Source organism: Stegostoma tigrinum, chromosome 3 (genome assembly GCF_030684315.1).
Source record: "Stegostoma tigrinum isolate sSteTig4 chromosome 3, sSteTig4.hap1, whole genome shotgun sequence".
NCBI lineage: Eukaryota > Metazoa > Chordata > Chondrichthyes > Orectolobiformes > Stegostomatidae > Stegostoma > Stegostoma tigrinum.
In genome coordinates, this window is record NC_081356.1 from 135891805 (window position 1) to 135912776 (window position 20972).

Consider the following 20972-nt stretch of genomic DNA (forward strand, 5'->3'; position numbering starts at 1 on the left):
AGGTTTGGGAGCAACTATGGAATCAAACCAGTTTCTCTTCAAGTCACCAGACCCAAAACTCCAATTCTGTGCAGACACTGCCAGCCCTGCCGAATTCACCCAGCACTGCAGCCACATCATTTTGTTTTAACAGTAAACGGAGGGCGCCAGGTTAAAGATCTGAGAGGTATTCAAATCAGCATTAGCAGCTGTGGAAAGCAGCGTTTGCGTTACAAGGTGAAGCTGGATAGTGGGACATGTTTCACTGGAGTGTATAAGACGGAGAGGGGTGATCTTATCGAGGTTTATAAAATCATAAGGGGCACAGAAAAGGTAAATAGCAGATTATTTTTCCCTCCTAAAGGTGGGGGATTTCAAAAGTAGGAGGCATATTTTTAAGATGAGAGGAGCAGGGCTTGAGAGAGATAAGGAGTTGATTTTCTTAAAAAAAAAACATAGAATTGTTTTGTGTATGGAATGAACAGCCAGAGGAAGTGATGGATTTGGAAACAGGTTGAGGATATGGACCAAGCACTGTCAGGGGGCACTAGTTTGGGAACATGGTCAGTGTGGACTGGTTGGACCGAAGGGTCTGTTTCCATGCTGTATGACTCTGTGGCTAAATCTACCTGAAATTGAAGGTTAGTTTCAGTTTCACGGTCACTATCATCTATTGTTGTAAAAACCTCATGTCCTTCAGGGAAGGAAATCTGTTGCCCGCTCCCAGTCTGGTCACCATATGACTCCAGTCCGACAGACGCGTGGCTGACTCTACACTGCTGGTGAAAGAGCTGAGGGAAACACTGATTTCAGGGGGCAATTAGGGATGGACAGTAAATGCTCGTCTTGCTACTGACACCCACATCCCTTCAAAGAACAAAAATGTAAAAAGCTCTGAATTCTCTTTAGATCACCCTTGTGCGGGAGTTTTTTTTAATGATTAAACTTTGAACCCATTCTTCACTAGTTGTGACAAGGTGGGAACACCTTCCCGTTAAAAAATTGGACTTCCAAAAGATTAATCTTCGGTAGGCAATTTAAACCCAAAGTAGAATTTTATCCAGTGTTGGGAGGCGAACAGTAAACAATGGGAGTCGAACAGAGTCTGCAATAATGTTTACACAAGAAACTTTATATATTAACAATTAAATTGTTTTGTTTTATAAATGAGAGAGTATACAGAACATAGACAGCAACTGTCTTGACACCTACCTCCTTGTAGCCTAAAGGTGATGAGCAGAGTGAGCATTAACTGACCTCTGGGTTTTAAACCATCCTGCTACACCATCCAAAAGCAGTGGTCATTCTCCCCGTCTGACTGGGGGGGCTGCAGTGGAGATGCTGATGCAGTTTACTTTGCCGTTAGTCAGTGCAGACTCTTCTCTGTCTCTCCCCCTCCCTTGAGATCATGTCAGCAAATCACAAATGAGACAATGCACTTGAATACACTTTAATTTAGTGGAGACTGAAAAAAGACCCTAAAGATGAACAGAGTCTTGCTGTCAATTTAGCCCTCGCAGTTAGTGGTCATAGAGTCAGAGTCATAGATTCCTACAGCACCGAAAAGGCTCTGCAGCCCATCGGGTCTGCACCAACATTATCACCACTAAAACTGCCCTAATCCCAGTTTCTTGCACTTGTCCCATATCCTTGAACATTATTTTCATTCAATGCTTATCCAATTTATTTTAAGAAAAGGTTTCCAGCCTCCACTACCTTCCAAGCCAGTGCATTCCAGGTTCCCACCAGCTGCTGAATGAAAGTTTATTTTCTCTAATCCCCTCTGTACCTCCTGCCTGTAACCCTAAAACTACGCCCGCTCATGGCTGACACCTGAACTGAAGGGGAACAACTCCTCTTTAATCACCCTGTCTATACCCCACAACCATGAACACCCCCCCCCCCACCCCCGCCGACTTCTCCTCTCTAAAGAGGGAAATCCAAGCCTATTTGTTTCTCCTTAGAGCTCAATTGTTCCATTGCAGGTAATATGATAAACACAGCCCTTTCACTGTGACCAGGGTCCATGATCTGATTTCCAAAGGGCCAGTGCCAGGCAGGGCCAATACAGTGTTTGCTGCAGACCCCTCAGACCAGGCGGAAATGCTGGTGCTGTGTGAAGTTTACCTGGAGTACCTGGCTTCCTTGTACCTTGTTCCCGATTCATACGGACGCAGGGATAACCCCAGTAGAAAGCAATGCGCATGTTACGTACATGTATGTGGGTCTATGTAAACATACATGTTCCCACAAACGTAAATCATATACACACACCCATGAAATAGTTTAAAGTGCCAAGCATCAATAGTAGGCTTCAGCAGCAGTCGTGAACACTAACTGCGGCTGAAATTTAGTTGTGATGTATGCAGTGGCTCAGGATTTGATAAACTCTCCATACTGCGGTTCACAGAACACAGCCAGGCTTGGTGAGAAATGAGAATTGCCAAGTCCAATAAAGTGACAGCAGCTGGTTCCACAGAGTCAGAGGTTGCTCACCCAGCCCAATGTCTCAGAGCTCAGTGTCAGTGCTGCTGTAAAGTCCTTGCAACACTATTAGCACAAAAAGGTGCTACAGAAATTACAAAGGTCACTCTCCAAATTAACAGATGGCGTCATGCGATTTTCTCTGCTATTGAGGGTGCAGGACAGGACTGTCTGTCCGTGAACTCTCCTGAAGGGAGCAGGGCGAAAAGTGGGTGGGGGTGGGGGGGGGGGGGGGAGCTTAAAATCCTGGGCACTGAGCACCAACTTTAGCCGACTGCTGAAGTTCTGCTCCAAGATTTACCCCATGATCAGGTAACAGCAGGCAAAATAACATGTCTGTGCACACCACCACCTCCCAGATTCCAGGGGGATATCTGGATTCAGGTATGGGGGGGGCGGGGGGGGGGGGGTAGATTTGCTGACTGACCTGAGGAAGTCAAAGTGCAGTTAACAGTTAACATGTCACCAGGCAGAGTATTTTTTTTTTACATCAGATTCCCTACTGTGGGGAAACAGGCCCTTTGGCCCAACAAGTCCACACCGCCCCTTGAAGCTCCCACCCAGACCCATCCCCCTATAACCCACACACCCCTGAACACTACGGGCAATTTAGCAGGGCCAATCCACCATAACATGCACATCTTTGGACTGTGGGAGAAAACCGGAGCACCCGGAGGAAACCCATGCAGACATGGGGAGAATGTACAAACTCCACGCAGTCACCTGAGGCTGGAATTGAACCCGGGTCCCTGGCACTGTGAGGCTGCAGTGCTAACCACTGAGTCACCGTGCCACCCCACAAACCACCTGCTTTCTCCTCCTTGCAGGGACAAAGCTGCTGAACATGACTGTGCCCCCTGTCAGCATTCAGACTGGGTGGGGATTGGGCGAAGGGAATCTGCAGTGGGGTGCGGCTGGCTGTTAACACACAGATTTCCAAACAGCCCTGCCTAACAAAGGGGCCAACTCCCCAATCTGCCAGTCAGACACGTACCCCCCTTACAGCCAGCTTGACCAGCTGACTGTCAGCCATCAGAGCCACTGTGTGGATCAAGGCTGGGGGCCGTGTAAGGGACGGGTCAAAGTGGCTGCCTTAGAGGGGGCAATGTCACCACCAGCACGTGACCCATGCAGAGGTCGGAAGGGCAAGTGTAGCCTCACGGCAGCGAGGGTAAAAAGAAGGAACATGGATCCAGGATTAGTAACAACCCCAATGGGGAACACAAACTACCTGGAACAAACCACCTGTTTCTAAGTTGCAACTTGGGCAGGAAAAGAAATGCAACCAGTAACATTTAGGAGATAGCAAGGGATGCTGATGCTGGAGTCAGAGTCAATACAGTGTGGAGCTGGAGAAACACAGCAGGTCAAGCAGAATCAGAGGGACAGGAAAGTCTACATTTCAGGCCTAGAGAGGGGGAAGGGAGCTGGGAAATAAGGGGGGGGGGGGTGAGGCTGGGGAAAGGAGGTGGAATGGTGATAGGTGGACGCAGGTAGGGGGTGGTGGGGATTGGTCAGTGGGAAGGGAGGGGCAGATGATAGGTGAGAAAAAAAAAGGATGGACAGGTTGTGTCAGGTCAGGGAGGTGGGGATGAGAGAGACGGCAAGACATGGGATGAGGCCGGGGGGTGGACAGATTTTAGTTTTACAAATTCAAGATTCTAAAATCTTTTCATCCTCGGCCTCATTCCATGTCCAACCATCCCTCTCATCCCTGCCTCCCTGACCTGACAACCTGTCCCATCTTTTTTCTCACCTATCATCTGCCCGTCCCTTCCCACCAACCAATCCCCACTAACCCCTATTTGCAACCACTACCGCCACCCCCACTCCATCTGTCTTCGCCTCGCCCCACCCCCACCCCCCATTTATTTCAGAGCTCCCTTCCCCCTCCCCAGTCCTGAAACATCGACTTCCCTGCTCCTCTGATGCTGCCTGGCCTGTTGTGTTCCTCCAGCTCCACACTGTAACAGCTACATTTAAAAACAGCTGATCAAAACACAGCGAGAGATAATAGAGGGAGAGGCGTGGGATCGTGTATTGAACCCTAATTACTTTCCTTCAGGATAAATTGCCTGTCTCTGCACTTCCAAAAGCCCCATGCTGCGTATGTTCATTCAGAAAGCATAGAGTCAGTGAAATTATCCCATCATGTTACAGAAGTACACATTCATTAGAATATTGATTTGTTAACATGTGGATAGACATGAAGACTCTGTGTATATTTGAGGCACTGCAATATTTCCTGCTGTGATTCTGTCCATGTTATGGGGAGGCCTAGGCTCAGTGGCCTGCTTTCTCACACCTGTGCCATTGGTCGGACGTCTGGAGACACCTGTAGGAGAGACAGGCAGGGCTGTTAGCTTGCTGGGAATCACCTGGAGGGGATTTCACAAACAGAGAAAGCTTCAGAGACCCGCTGACCACCCTCCCCTCCCAGCCTCCTTCGACTCCCAAACCCACAAGACACAAGCCCCTGCCCCCAGAAGGGACAGCTTAGTGGGTATTATCATTGGAATGTCAGTCCTGAGATCCAGCTAATGTTCAAATCCCGCCACGGCAGACAGTGGAATTTGAATTCAATAAGTATCTGGAATTAAGACTCAAATGGTGACCAGGAATCCATTGTCAATTGTCAGAAAATCCCATCTGGTTCATTAATGTCGTTTCGGGATGGAAGATGCCATCCCTACCCGGTCTGGCCTACATGTGACTCCAGGCCCAGCGTAGCTGACTCTTAAACAGCCCTCTGGGTAATTAGGGATGGGCGATAAATGAAGCCTTGCTAACAGTCTGATCCCATGAATGAAGTTTTTAAAAAATCCTGTCCATCAACTGGCAATCCCAAACATGCAACCCTGCCCCCCCCCCACCCCTCACCCCCAACAGACTCCTCCTCAGGAGGTCCTGTGCCATACACAAATGACAATTACTAAAACAAAATCTTGCCAACAAACTGAGAGTGGAAACTGAAAGAGCGAGTGAGGCTGAATGAGTCACAGTAATCAGATACTCACATCGAAGTCACAGCCAGTACATTTTCGGATGTCATCAACAGTCAGTCCTTCAAATATTTCAATCAAGGTCAGGCCTTTGTTCTTATCAACATCAAAGACAGCCTGAAAAATGTTTAAACAGATGTTACATCACGAACCCAGCCAGGAGTCCGACACATCAGAGCCCAGGATCTCTCCAAGGGACATCCCAGTGACAGACTGGCCCTGGATACTGCAACTGCTCCCCATCACCTCAAAGCTGATCCTTCACAGCTTGACATGCTAAGTACAACAAGGGCAGTACCGGGCTGTGGGAATACGCTCAGTCAACAAAACCCCATCCGACTCGGGATACAGCCCTGGAACCAGCTCATCTTCCTACACCGCGCCTCAAAGGCTGTAATTCAACATATAAACCACAATCCTGTCTCCATCTAGCACAAAGTCAGACACAGAGTAAATCTCCTTTTAGACAGAAGTAGAGTTCACTCTACACTGTCCCCCCATCAAACACTACCAGGACAGGGACAGCACGGGGTATACAGAGTATTAGTGAGTCTCTTGGGAGTACAGCTCTGTGTGCCTGTACTGGGATTGTTGGATGGTTGGAAACACTGAGTACTGTTAACAGTTTTATGTGTCAGGCACACCCCAGGGGAAAGTGTTGTACACACTCCATTCCCAGCTCATTGTCACTGTCATTGATACAGTCAGGCAGCAAAACCAGGGGACGATTCTACAATGCCAGAAGATAGCAACTGCTAGAAAAGGAAGGAAGGCAATATTTGGGCATACATTAAAGGATGGGAAAGATGGAAATGGTTAGCAAAAGGAAGATAAGGGAGGCTCAAGTAGAGACAGAGAGAGCGTGAGCATGGCAGTGGAAGAGCATCAAATCAGAGGGTGGCAGAGATGTCACAGAGAGGAATTCTGGGAGGCAGTCACTGTGACCGGGGAGCAGATCATGACAAGACACCCTTGGTGATGTTGGAGATAATGGGAACTGCAGATGCTGGAGAATTCCAAGATAATAAAATGTGAGGCTGGATGAACACAGCAGGCCAAGCAGCATCTCAGGAGCACAAAAGCTGACGTTTCGGGCCTAGACCTTCAAGGGTCTAGGCCCGAAACATCAGCTTTTGTGCTCCTGAGATGCTGCTTGGCCTGCTGTGTTCATCCAGCCTCACATTTTATTACCCTTGGTGATGTTGCCTGGTTTGGAATGTATTAGCTAGGAGAGGAGGTTGGACAAACTTGAATTATTTTCACTAGAGCATCAGAGACTGAAGGGCAACCTGATAGAAGTGTATAAAATTATGACAGGTATGGTTAAGGTGGATAGTGAGTGTCTTTTTCTTCCCAGGATGGGAATGTCAAATACGAGGGGGCATGGGTTTCAGGTTTAGGGTGGGTAGTTAAAAAAGGAGATGTGTGAGGCAAGTTTTTTTGTTTTTCCGCAGAGTGGCTGGTGCCTGGAACACACTGCCGGGGAAAGTGGTAAAAGCAGAGAACAGCGATGCTGAAGAGGCATTTAGACAGGAAATAAAGAGACACGGGCCTTGGGCAGGCAGATGGGATTAGTTTAGAATGGTATCATGGTCAGCACAGGCATGGTGGGCCGAAGGGCCTGTAGGAGGCCATGCAGCCTTTTGAGACTGTCCCACTATTCAACAGGATCATGGGTGATTACTGGAGCCTGTCCCATGTGCCTGCTTGCACTCCATGTCCATTGAACTCTTCGCTAATGTTTGAGCATCACTAACTTTCCAACTCATACATGCCATAATACCTCAAACTCTGCCAATCTACATTTTAAATATATGCCACATACAGCCTCATAAGCGTCTGGGTGACAGAATTCTAAACAGTCCCTACCCTCTGAGTGAAGACAATTTTCCTCAACTCAGTCTGGAACGTCTGACCGCTGACCCCGAGATTGTGACCCTGTGTTATCCATTCCCCAGCCCCTCAGTCTCAACGCTTTCGATCCTCATAAGGATTTTCTAATTGACTGAGCCGGTCTCCCATTCTTCTAAACTCCAGTCAACATCGGCCCAATTCACTCAACCGCTCACCCCAGGGACCATCTGAACTAATCAGTCAACCTCCTCCAATATTATAGCAGTTAAAACTGCACACAGCACGGGGTTAGATACAGAGTAAAGCTCCCTCTACACTGTCTCCCCATCAAACACCCCCAGGACAGGGCCAGCACGGGGTTAGATATAGAGTAAAGCTTTGTGCGTTTGCACTAAAGCCTGATCCGGGTGGAAAAAGACTCTTCATCCCTGTACTCTAATCCCCTTTCCGTAAGGATCAACATTAGAAAAATAAGGGGGAACCAGACAAAATTCTAAAATTCGCACAGGGCTAGGCAGGGTAAACAGTGGAAGGATCTTCCCAATGACCACAAATGGGGTAAGCCATTTAGGGCCAAGATGTTGTCACCTGGAGGGTGAAGAGCCTGTGGAACTCAATGCCACAGAAAAAGTGTGTGAGGGCCAAAACGTTGATGTAATGGGGACAGCATTCCGGACAGCTAGATGGGGGAAGGGAAGAGCGATGGGGAGAGCGGAAATCTCCAAGTCACTGAGTGATACGCACGGACGCTGCTGCTGACGTCAGGCCGTTGAGTTTGAGCAGGTTCTTTGGAGAGACTGGGCATCGCTGCTGAGGTCATTGATGACTGTTTGTGCTGTTAGGCTGGTCGATATCACATGGAGGCCAGACCAAAGTAAGGACAGCAGATTTCCCTTCTGAAGGAGCTGGGATTTCACTGATGCTTTCTCCAGTTTCTGCATGTGCGGTGGGGTGGTGGGGTGGGGGGGGGGGGGGGGGGGTGGCGCTCCCTGCAGCAACTGACAGGGGGTCATGGGGGAGCGGTGAAGGGGCGGGTGGATGCAGCAACTGATGGTATGGGAGGGGTTCAGTGGGGAACAGTGGTGAGGTGGGGTGGGGGGGTGGGGAGTGTGAGGGGAGCCCTGAAACAATTGGCAATGTGGGAGGGGTTCAGTGGGGAGCTGTTTTGGCAGGGGAGGCGGGGGCATCACTGTAGAAGTTGACTGTGGTTGAGGAGGGTAGGGGCGAATGGACGTCTCGGGGCGGGGGAGGGGGGGGTTGGTCAAAGACAGCTGCTATCGTAAAAATTTAATCTACTAATAAAATCACAAACAACGTTAGTGATTAGTGTTAATCACTGATAAAAATCAGAACTCTGGTGGTGCACAGGGCCTGAATATTCCCAATATCTTACAGTAACAGGTCATTGAAATAATTCAACTGTGGACACAATTAGCCAGCTCCTTTCCTGAGACTCCATCAACACTCCCACCCAACCCAGTCTGATTTATTCACATCCAGTTGTTTCCCTTCTCCCCAGCTAATATTGACATCCGTCTCTCAGCTTTCCTGTCAGTGTAGGGTGATCCTGAGTCAGCACCTTCCAAACCCACGACCACTTCCATCCAGAAGGACAAGGGCAGCAGATACATGGGAACACTGCCCCCTGCAAGTTCCCCTCCGAGTCACTCACCGTCCCGAATGGGAAGTATATCGCCGTTCCTCCCTAATAAACACTAGAGCAGTCAGAGACACCTAGGAATGAGTTGCTTTTTCAACCTTCTCAGTGCAAATGTGTGAAAACGGGACTCACCTTCTCAGTGATGAGACGGTTTACACAGTTTTTCCCAGTTAGTGGTAACGTACATTTTTCCAGGATCTTGTGTGCTCCTCCCTGCAACAGACGAACAGAGTGTGCTTTAGGTCAGCGCCTGTATAGGTCACACGTGCTTCATGAACATTAACGTCCCTCTGTCTTAATACTGACCTACAAGGTAGCCCCAGGTTAAAACTCAGGTGAGGGGTGGTGGGGACGTTGGTGTGTGAGGGGTGGAGGTGGGGGGCTGTGTGGAGAGGGATAAAGAGGGTTGGGGAGGTTATGTTTTGGCTTATAGGCTCACGAAGATACACGTTCAGCATCAGCATTTGGATGCAAGATAGCAAAGTGTGAGGCTGGATGAACACAGCAGGCCAAGCAGCATCTCAGGAGCACGAAAGCTGACGTTTTGGGCCTAGACCTTTCACCAGAAAAGGGGGATGGGGAGAGTGTTCTGAAATAAATAGGGAAAGAAGTGGAGGCAGACCAAAGATGGATAGAGGAGAAGATAGGTGGAGAGGAGACAGGCAAGTTAAAGAGGTGGGGATGGAGTCAGTAGAGGTGACTGTAGGTGGGGAGGGGATAGGTCAGTCCAAGGAAGACGGACAGGTCAAGGAGGAGGGGTGAGGTTAGTAGGTCGGAAATGGAGGTGCGGCTTGAGGTGGGAGGAGGGGATAGGTGAGAGGAAGAACAGGTTAGGGAGGCAGAGACAAGCTGGGCTGGTTTTGGGATGCGGTGGGGGGAGGGGAGATTTTGAAGCTGGTGAAGTCCACATTGATACCATTAGGCTGCAGGGTTCCCAAGCGGAATAGGAGATGCTGTTCCTGCAACCTTCGGGTGGCATCATCGTGGCACTGCAGGAGGCCCATGATGGACATGTCGTCTAAGGAATGGGAGGGGGAGTGAAAATGGTTCACGACGGGGAGGTGCAAACCGAGCGGAGGTGTTCTGCAAAGCGGTCCTCAAGCCTTTGCTTGGTTTCCCCAAAGTAGAGGAAACCACACCGGGTACTCCCCCTCCCCCATTCCTCAGATGACACGTCCATCCTGGGCCTCCTGCAGTGCCATAATGATGCCACCCGTAGGTCGCAGGAACAGCAACTCATATTCCGCTTGGGAACCCTGCAGCCCAATGGTATCAATGTGGGTTTCACCAGCCTCAAAATCTCCCCTTCCCCCACCGCATCCCAAAACCAGTCCAGCTCGTCCCCGCCTCCCTAACCTGTTCTTCCTCCCACCTATCCCCTCCTCCCACCCCTAGACCCACCCCCATCTCCTACCTACTAACCTCATCCCACCCCTTTGACCAGTCCATCCTCCCTGGACTGACCTATCAACTCCCCACCTCCCCACTTACACTCACCTCTACTGGCTCCATCCCCACCTCTTTAACTTGTCTGTCTCCTCTCCAACTATGATCCGCTTCCCCCTCTCTCCCTATTTATTCCAGAACCCTCTCCACATCCCCCTTTTCTGATGAACGGTCTAGGCCTGAAACGTCAGCTTTTGTGCTCCTGAGATGCTGCTTGGCCTGCTGTGTTCATCCAGCTCCACACTTTGTTATCTCGGATTCTCCAGCATCTGCAGTTCCCATTATCTCTGATCAGCGCTTGGATACAGCCCAGACAAAAAACCCTGCAGCCTTTCATGGGGACATTTCCCCAAAAGTCACAAACCTCAGTCTCTACTGCACAGCTGTCATGCTGTCCTTGACCCCTTCCCCCCAAACCCCAGCCGATAATCTCCATCCCCTACCACAAAACCTTCCCCTCCCACCATCAGCTTCTCCAGTGACCCACCCCTTCACACTCCCCCATGACCTTCGCCAGTTGCTGCAGGGAGCCCCCCAACTCCACCTCCACATGCAGAAACTGGAGAAAGCATCAGTGAAATCCCAGCTCCTTCAGAAGGGAAATCTGCTGTCCTTACTTTGGTCTGGCCTCCATGTGATATCGACCAGCCTAACAGCACAAACAGTCATCACTGACCTCAGCAGCGATGCCTCGGGCGACTGTCTGTGTGGAGTTTGCACATTCTCCCCATGTCTGCGTGGGTTTCCTCTGGGTGCTCCAGTTTCCTCCCACAGCCCAAAGATGTGCAGGCTAGGTGGATTGGCCATGCTAAGTTCTCCGTAGTGTTCAGGGGTGTGTGGGTTACAGGGGGATGGGTCTGGGTGGGATCCTTCAAAGGGCAGTGCGGACTTGTTGGGCCGAAGGGCCTGTTTCCACACTGTAGGGAAACTAATCTAAACTAATCTAAACCCGCTCAAACTCAACGGCCTGACGTCAGCAACAGCCTCAGTGCATATCACTCAGTAACTTGGAGATTTCCGCTCTCCCCATTGCCCTTCCCTCTCCCCATTCATCTGTTCGGAATGCTGTCCCCATTACCTTTGCGGAGTGTTCCATCGTAACCACCACCTTGGTGTCAGCATTGGCCACCAGGTCCATTGCTCCTCCCATTCCTTTCACCATCTTCCCCTGAAACAGAAAGCACAACACCTCAGACACACCACTGGGAACAGACAGAAATTCACCAAAGACCCTCAGGCGGCACCTTCCAAACCCACGGCCACTTCCATCCAGAAGGACGAGGGCAGCAGATACATGGGAACACCACCCCCTGCAAGTTCCCCTCCGAGCCACTCACCGTCCTGACTTGGACATACATTGTCGTTCCTTCACTGTTGCTGGGTCAAAATCCTGGAATTCCTTCCGTAGGGGCATTGTGGGTCAACCCAAAGCACATGGGCTGCAGCGGTTCAAGCAGGCAGCTCACCCCCACCTTCTCAAGGGGCAATAAGTGCTGCACCCAGCCATTGACATCCACATCTCAGGATGGATTAAAAATCCCTCCACTACTTTACATTGTTACCATAGTGACCAGCAGTCACAACAGGCCATTTGGCCCCTCAAGCCTGCTCCACTTTTTGATAATATCATGGCTGAACAGTCAGTGATCTCAACTCCACTTTCCTGTGAGGCACCCTTGCCTCCCTCTCGCTGAGACTTGAATAGAATCAAGGGCACTGCTTTGTAGGGAACGAATGAGGGTTAGTATTAGTCAAATTAATGGATCAAACTGCACACATTCACCCTCAAAGAGGAGGCTGTGAAGCTGGTATGAGGTGGAGGAAACTTTGCAGCATTTGTTCACAACAGGATGGGACCCAGTACAACCAGGAGTACATCGGTGTTCTCTGACGAGGGGGTGGGGGGGCAGTGTTGTGGTAAGGGAAGGCGGTCCCATAGTACTCAGCACAATAGACTAAACCAAGCAGAAGAATACAATGATATTGACTCCTGTAATTAAAAAGGTGATACAAGGCTTTTACTGAAAAAGCAACAATGACCTTCAGGCTATGGCCAATAAGTCGCGTGCCCAGAGAGGTAGCAAACTTCTGTGTTTCACTGAAACAGTCTCTGCCAGCAATCTGCTCGATACAACCAGTCACAGCTGGCAAATCAAACCGACAACAATGTCCCACTGATTGCAGCTCCAATCCAAACAGCTATCTGAACACCAACTAGCAGCTATGTGGCCCCTTACAGAGGTAACAACAATTTTTATTAATGTAGCACAGTTCACCCCAATAAGCCACCCCAGTGATTTTCCCTGGAGCTTGTCCAAACCTGGACACAGGACTGTGTGTCAGGGAATCTGCGACACACAGGCTCAGAAGCTCAGTGCACAGCTATCAGTGCTGAGGCAATTCAAATCTCAACACTTCCCTCAAACAAAGAACTTTCAGAGGCAGGCAGGAACACTGGAGTGGAGAAGCTAGGAGCAGGAGTAAGCCAGTTCTGCCATTCAACAGGAATCACAGAATTATAAAGTACAGAAATGGTCCATCCAGTCTGTACTGTAATAACTGATCATCCAAGCCCCCTTTTCCCCCACTTTCTCCCCAAACACTTTGATCCCTTTATCCCCAAGAGCCATTTCTCACTCTTCCTTGAAAACAGAGAATTCCACACACTCTGGGCGAAGACCCTCCACATCTCAAGGCCAAATCCGTAGTTCTGGACTCCCTGGTCATCAGGAACATCTTTCCATGTTTAGTCTGTCAGAGTTTGTTAGATTTCTGTGATTCCCCCTATTTGTTTTTTGTTCTTTGAGTTTAGACAAAGAAAATTACAGCACAGGAACAGGCCCGTCGGCCCTCCAAGCCTGCGTCAATCGAGATCCTCTGTCTAACCTGTCATCTATTTTCTAACGTCTGTTTCCATTTGCTCCCTGCCCATCCATGTACCTGTCCAAATATATCTTAAAAGACACTAACGTGTCTGCGTCTCCCACCTCCGCTGGCAACGCGTTCCAGGCGCCCACCACCCTCTGCGTAAAGAACTTTCCACGCATATCTCCCTTAAACTTTCCTCCTCTCACTTTGAACTCATGGCCCCGAGTAATTGAGTGCCCCACTCTGGGAAAAAGCTTCTTGCTATCCACCCTGTCTATACCCCTCATGATTTTGTAGACCTCAATCAGGTCCCCCCTCAATCTCCGTCTTTCTAATGAAAATAATCCTAATCTACTCAACCGCTCTTCATAGCTAGCACCCTCCATACCAGGCAACATCCTGGTGAACCTCCTCTGCACCCTCTCCAAAGCATCCACATCCTTTTGGTAATGTGGCGACCAGAACTGTACACAGTACTCCAAATGTGGCCGAACCAAAGTCCTATACAACTGCAACATGGCCTGCCAACTCTTGTACTCAATACCCCGCCCAATGAAGGAAAGCATGCCATATGCCTACTTGACCACCCTATTGACCTGCGTTGTCACCTTCAGGGAACAATGGACCTGAACACCCAGATCTCTTGTTCATCAATTTTCCCGAGGAATTTTCCATGTACTGTATGGTTCACTCTTGAATTGGATCTTCCAAAATGCATCACCTCGCATTTGCCCAGATTGAACTCCATCTGCCATTTATCTGCCCAACTCTCCAGCCTATCTAAATTCTGCTGTAATCTCTGGCAGCCCCCTTCACTGTCTGCTACTCCACCAATCTTAGTGTCATCAGCAAACTTGCTGATCAGACCACCTACACCTTCCGCCAGATCATTTACATATATCACAAACGACAGTGGTCCCAGCACGGATCCCTGTGGAACACCACTGGTTACAAGTCTCCAATTTGAGGAACCCCCTTCCACTACTACCCTCTGTCTCCTGTTGCCCAGCCAGTTCTCTATCCATCTAGCTAGTACACCCTGGACCCCATGCGAACTCCAGCGAAAGTGGGGTGTCAGACTGAGGCAGGGCATCAGAAGGCATAGAACCAGGCCCTTCAGCCCATTATGTCTATACAGAACAACAAGCACCAAACTACACTAATCCCATTTACCTGCACTAAGTAGGCCATAGACTGTGCCCTGACATTGTCAGTATATATCTAGATGCTGCTTAAATGTTCTGAGTGTACGTGCCTCCACCACCGTCTCAGGCAGCATGTTTCAAATTTCCACCACCTACTGGGTGAAAATACATTTCTCCCCCCTCAATCTCCTCCAGCCTACTTCCTCCTCACCCTTAACACAAGGTCTTAAACATATCTGCCATGAGGAAAGAAATTCTCATGATCTACAGAGTCTATGCCTGTCATAATTTTGTTTACATCAATCAGATTCCTCCGTCCTCTGCTCCAGGGAAAACAAACCCAGCCTATCCAGTCTCTCGTAACTTTCCATCACAGGCAACATCCTGGTGAATCTCCCTCTGTACCGCCTCCAGTGCAAGCACATCCTTCCTGTAGTGTGGTGACCAGGACTGCACACAATGCTCCAGCTGGGGCCTAACCAATGCTCTACAAAGTTGTAACAAGATTGTACTGTTTCCCTCCCTCCCTCCCTCTTCCTCTAACCAAAAAAAAAGGGGCAAGAGAGACGGGCTGATTAGTTGGTAATACAGTAAGTAGTAAGGCACGAGTCTCTTCGGTGAGCAGCGACTCAGCAAAAAGTGCAGGTAAATGCAAATAAAAGTTCTTTTAAACTTTCCTATTTAATCTTAGAGCATTTGAGATGGTAGTTAAGTCAGTGACATGCTCCTCCTGCAGAATGTGGGAGATCAGGGAGACTTCCATCGTCAGTGATGACTACCCCTGTGGGAAGAGGGCCCAGCTACACCTCCTGGGAGACCATGTAAGGGAGCGGGAGCGGGAGCAGGAGCGGGATGTGCTCAGCATCATCTGAGATGCTGACCCCATCACAGATAACAGTTTTAGTGAGGTGGTCACACCTCAGGTACAGGCAAAGAGGAGCTGGATGACCATAAGGAAAGGCTAAGACAGGAGGCAGAGTGGCAGGAATTCCATGCGCCATTCCCTCAAAGACAAGTAGACGGTTTTGGATGTCGTTGGGGGTGGTTGGGGGGGTGCGATGGCAGATTGAGGAAAGCACCAGTAGCCGGGGTAGTGGCACTAGGACTGGCTCTGGGGTACGGAGGGAAAGGGTAAAGGTAAACAGGACCTTAGTGATCAGAGACTGGATAAATAGGGGGACAGACAGGAGATTTGGTGCCTGCAGATGGGAATCCAGGATACCGTGTTGCTTCCTGGGTGCCAGGGTCAAGGACGTCTCGGAGCCGCTGCCTAACATTCTCAAGGAGGGGGGTGATCGGCTGCAAGTCATCGTGCACATTGGCACAAATGACATAAGAAGAAAAAGGGATAAGGTCCTGAGGAGTGATTCTATAGAGCTGGGGGGAAAAAAAGAAGTTAAAAACCAGGACCTTGCAGGTGGTAATCACCAGATTACTTGCAGTGTCATGTGCTGGTGAGGGTAAGGAGGACATAGCAGATGAAACCTCGACTAAAGAATGGATACAGGAGGTAGGGATTCAGATTCCTGGATCATTAGGGTCTTTTCTGGGACAGAGGTGACTGTTCCAGAGGAACAGGTAGCACCTGAACCGGAGGGGACCAAAATCCTGGCGGGCAGATTTGCTAGAGCTACAACGGAGGGTTTAAACTAGATTGTGGTGGTGGTGGGGTTTGGGATTCTCACCAGTGGGGAGGCAAGTGCGAGGCTGGAAGGACTTACAGGAATCAGAAGTAGCAAGTTGAAAGGGCAGGTCAGGCTGGAACAGGAGGGAGCGAGGAATGCGGTTGGATTAAATTGCTTATATTTCAGTGCAAGAGGGCTGACGGGTAAGGCCGATGAACTCAGGGCGTGGATAGGTACATAGGGCTGGGATATTATAGCCATTACAGAGACATGGCTAAGGGAGGGACAGGACTGGCAGCCCTGGGTACGGGTACTTTAAGCAGGAGAGGGATGGAGGAAAGAGGGAAGGGGGAGGCACATTTTTGATTAAGGGGCGTATCACAGCCTGAGTCAGAGATGAAATAACTGAGGGATCACCCAGTGAGGCTTTGTGGGTGGGACTAAGAAATAAGAAGGGGACGGTGATGTTATTGGGGTTCTACTGCAGGCCCCCAAATAGTCAATGGGAATTAGAGGAACAAATATGCAGGGAGATTGGGAAGACTTGCAGGAGAAACAGGATTGTCATAGTGGGGGGTATTTTAATTTTCCTAACATAGACTGGTTCTGCCGTTGTGTTAAGGGCTTAGATGGGGTGGAATTTATTAAGTGTGTTCAGGGAACTTGCCTCAAGCAGTACATAGAGGGTCAGGAGCAAAACCTGACTTACTGTTGGGAAATAGGGCAGGACAGGTGCCGGAGGTAACAGAGAGGGAGTACACAGGGACCTGTGACCATAGTTCTATTAATTTTAAAGCAGTTATGGAAAAAGACAAAAAAACTGGTCCACAGGTTCAAGTTCTAAACTGGGGCAAGGTGAATTTTGATGGAATTAGACAGAAGCTTGCAGGAGGTGATTGGAGTATCATCATCATCCAAACTGTTAACATCCATGACAAAGAGCAAGGGTCCCAGCAACAATCCCTGTGGTACACCTCTGATCACAGGCTTCCAATCACATCAGCCTGTGGCTTGCAAATCGATCCAGTTTGCCAAGTTGCCATGGATCCCTTGGGGTCTGGCCATTAAGACCAGCCTTCCACGTGGGTCTTACTGAAGTCTATGCAAACCACCTCAGGACAGTGGGATGAGGGGAAACACAGGTGATGTTACCCCAGGCAGAGATTTTGGGTAGGAATGGAGGGGATAGGGGATGCTTGACAGGGTGTTTCCCTCTCCAGGGTACTCTCCCACGTTACCAGCTATTCCAGGATCAGACTAAGCCGTAGACACCCGGCTCTGGGGCCACGCTGTTACTTAACCTACACTTTAAGAGTCTCAGACATTTGGATGATGTTGATTAGCTGAGTAGGCATCAGTCAGGGACCACTTCTCCCCTCCACAGCACCTCCCATACCCTCCCCTCCCGCTGAATCCCGTGACTAAAATTATCTCATGACCCCAGAATGATATTTCAAAGGTTCCTGGGTGTGGTGATGCCAGGATATGGTGCTGATGTGGGCAGATCCCAGGACACCATGTGAAGCTAACAGCCAGCAGAATTTCCAGCCCAGCCTGTCACACTACATAATTACTCCACTCTCAGATCAATGGTACCCAATCACTAATCCATCAGGATCATTACAAACCAATTAGCATCCAGTAACACCAGAAACCATTGCCCTGGGCAGTAATATATCCAGGGATTTAGAACCAGCTCGTAGAAAACTCACTCACCGGAATCATCCAGTTGGCCAAATCCCCAAATTTCGATACCTGCATCCCACCAAGCATCGTCATATTCACATGGCCCCTGCAGTGAGACAGGCACAAACAATTCCATTCAGCAATAATGAACAGATGTGGGATAACAAAGTGTGGAGCTGGATGAACACAGCAGGCCAAGCAGCATCTCAGGAGCACAAAAGCTGACGTTTCGGGCCTAGACCCTTCATCAGAGAGGGGGATGGGGTGAGGGTTCTGGAATAAATAAGGAGAGAGGGGGATGCGGACCAAAGATGGAGAGAAGAGAAGATAGGTGGAGAGAGGTTCCCTGAGGTTAGTCTAGAGGGAGAGTTACCCTGTTATCTTGGATTCTCCAGTATCTGCAGTTCCCATTATCTTATGAACAGATGTGATTTGTTTTATGGCCAGGGGTCTTAGAGGTCATCATAAAAAGACAGATTTGCTGCATTCAGACATGGACAGCCCTGAGATACAGAGTAAAGCTCCTCTACACTGTCCCCAAACACTCTCAGGACAGAGATAACAAAGTGTGGAGCTGGATGAACACAGCAGGCCAAGCAGCATCTCAGGAGCACAAAAGCTGGCGTTTCGGGCCTAGACCCTTCATCAGAGATGTTGCTTGGCCTGCTGTGTTCATCCAGCCTCACACTTTATTATCTTGGATTCTCCAGCATCTGCAGTTCCCATTATCACTCACAGGACAGAGACAGGGCGGGGTTAGATATGAAGATTTCTTTTATCTGCTGCTGAGACGTGGTCATTGCTGGTAGGGCCAGCAATGACCATTCAGAGGCAGTTCAGAGCCAACTACACTGCTGTTGGTCTGGAGTGACATGTAGGCCAGGTCAGGTAAGAATAGCACTTTCCTTTTGTAAAGGACATTTGTGAACCTGATGGGTTTTTCCAACAATTAATAATGGGCAATAGATTCAGGCTCATCATTAGAGACTTAATTCTAGAGTTTTCTTACTCGAATTCAAATTTCACTATCTGCCATGACAGGATTTGAACCCAGGTTCCTGGAACATTTTCTGGATTAACAGACCAGCAATAATACCACTAGGCGATTGCTTCCCCTTAAGGGATATCTCTCCCTTTAGGACATGAGTGATCCTGATGGGTTTTACAACAATCGACAATGGTTACATGGTCATTAGACCCACTTTTCATTCTAGCTCCTCCTGGATTCAAATGTTGTTATTTGCCGCAATGGGATTCAAACCCCTGTCCCCACAGCATTGGCATGGAATTCTGGATGCCTAGTCCAGTGACACTGCCACTACACCACTGCCTCTCCTGGTCAGTTATCAGTACAGGTCCAAACTGAACTGTGCATATAAACAGTGGCTACAAGAGCAGGTAAGAGGCTAGGAATATGGTGGCGAGGAACTCACCTCCTGACTCCCCAAAGCCTGTCCCACCATCTACAAGGCACAAGCCAGGAGTGCGATGGGATACTCCCCACTTGCCTGGATGGGGGCAGCCCCAACAACACTCAAGAAGCTCAACACCATCCAGGACAAAGCAGCCGCTTGATTGGCACCTCATCCACAAGGATCCACTCCCCCCACCACCGACACTCAGTAGCAGCAGTGTGTACTATCTACAAGATGCACTGCAGAAATTCACCAAAGATCCTCAGACAGCACCTTCCAAACACACGACCACTTCCATCTAGAAGGACAAGGGCAGCAGATACATGGGAACACCGCCCCCTGCAAGTTCCCCTCCGAGCCACTCACCGTCCCGACTTGGGAAAATATCGCTGGGTCAAAATCCAGGAATTCCCTCCCCAAGGGGATTGTGGGTCAACCTACAGGACACACCTTCTGTTACGAATAAGTGATCAACCACCCTGAGAGCGAAAACCGAAACATCCAGATAATCTCACCTTACTTCGTAATCTATCAGAGTGCTAATAAAGTGAGTATCGGATATTTATTTCATTTAAATGAACAAGTAACATTTCATTTATCCAATTGCAACAATTAATAAATTAACAGAGCTACTAATGAATCAGCAATACCCCCTTTATTAAATAAAACTAAAATCCAATAGTATATTGTTCCAGTAGATACAATTCCCACTAATATAAACCAAATTAAATAATAAAAAATAAATTAAAGCTTACTATCTCAAAAATGTTCTTTGCCTTGTATGCTGTCCTTCAGTCAGGCATGCCTTCCTCTGCTGGATTCTTGTGTCAGGAATATTAGCTAAGAGTGCCCTTTGTTTTTAGAAAAGATGGTGCTTAAACAAATCTTTAGATTCCTGAGAGAGCCAGTAATTTTCTCTTTTAGCGCAGATGGCTGTACAGAGCAGTTCTCTCAACAGATCGCAGTTTGCTCTCACCCCGATTTTCAAATGCCCTCTTCTTTTAAACCCTTGATGGCCTATTAATTTCTTGGTCCAAGATTGTCAAAACCATCAGATCTAAATTTAATTGGGTTTTGGTGTCCAGGGCCTGGTTTAAATTAATTGGCTGAATTTAAGAGCCTGTTGTCTTGGTAAAAATGCTGCTTTGGCTCCGAACGATATAACCATTCAGATACAGTGTTTCAATTTCAAGAGCTCTCGGTATAGCTGCTGCCGCCATCTGCAGACCATTTTTGAATCTCCAAGCCTAAAAAAACATTGTTTAAAAAGGGACCACGTACTCTTGCACTGCCCCCCATCATTTTACAAACAAATTCTAACATTCTGCCTTTCAATCCACAAGAATTATACCCAACTTCGCAACACCTTCCCCCTTAAGGAAAGAAAACAATCCTTCAGTACAAAAAGATGGCTTCATTTTATTTTCTCCAAACCTTAATGTGATTTTACCGGGGCTCTAGGTCATGAATCTAGAGTTACACATTTCATACTATTCCACATACATTTACCTAAAACACAGACACCGTAGTGTTAAATTTCATCTACACATTTTCCTTATAAACTCGCAATAACGCATCTGCAATAAAATTTTCACAACCCACGCTATGTACAATTTGTAAATTAAATGCTTGTAACACAAGACTCCAATGAAATAGTCTGGTGTTCTCGTCTTTCCAAAAATGTCAAGGGGTTGTGATCAATGTACAGAACCGACATCGATGCATTGTTTACAACATAGATGTTAAAATGTTGTAAGGCCAGCACCAAACTCAATAACGACTGTTCAGTGGTTGAAATTCTTCTCCGG

At 48.6% G+C, this 20972-nt stretch overlaps 1 protein-coding gene across 1 annotated transcript in view; it reads right to left on the bottom strand.

Annotated features, from left to right (window-relative positions):
• Positions 1-4599: 4599 nt before the first annotated feature.
• The window catches only part of oxct1a (3-oxoacid CoA transferase 1a), a 50531-nt gene continuing 34158 nt past the window's right edge, over positions 4600-20972 (bottom strand). Inside the window, exons 13-17 of the mRNA XM_059644967.1 lie at positions 17780-17855; positions 11504-11593; positions 9112-9192; positions 5481-5582; positions 4600-4798 (exon numbers count right to left, since the gene is read on the bottom strand). Coding sequence (XP_059500950.1) covers positions 4763-4798; positions 5481-5582; positions 9112-9192; positions 11504-11593; positions 17780-17855 — 385 coding nt within the window. The 3' untranslated portion in view covers positions 4600-4762. The remainder of the gene's footprint in view (positions 4799-5480; positions 5583-9111; positions 9193-11503; positions 11594-17779; positions 17856-20972) is intronic.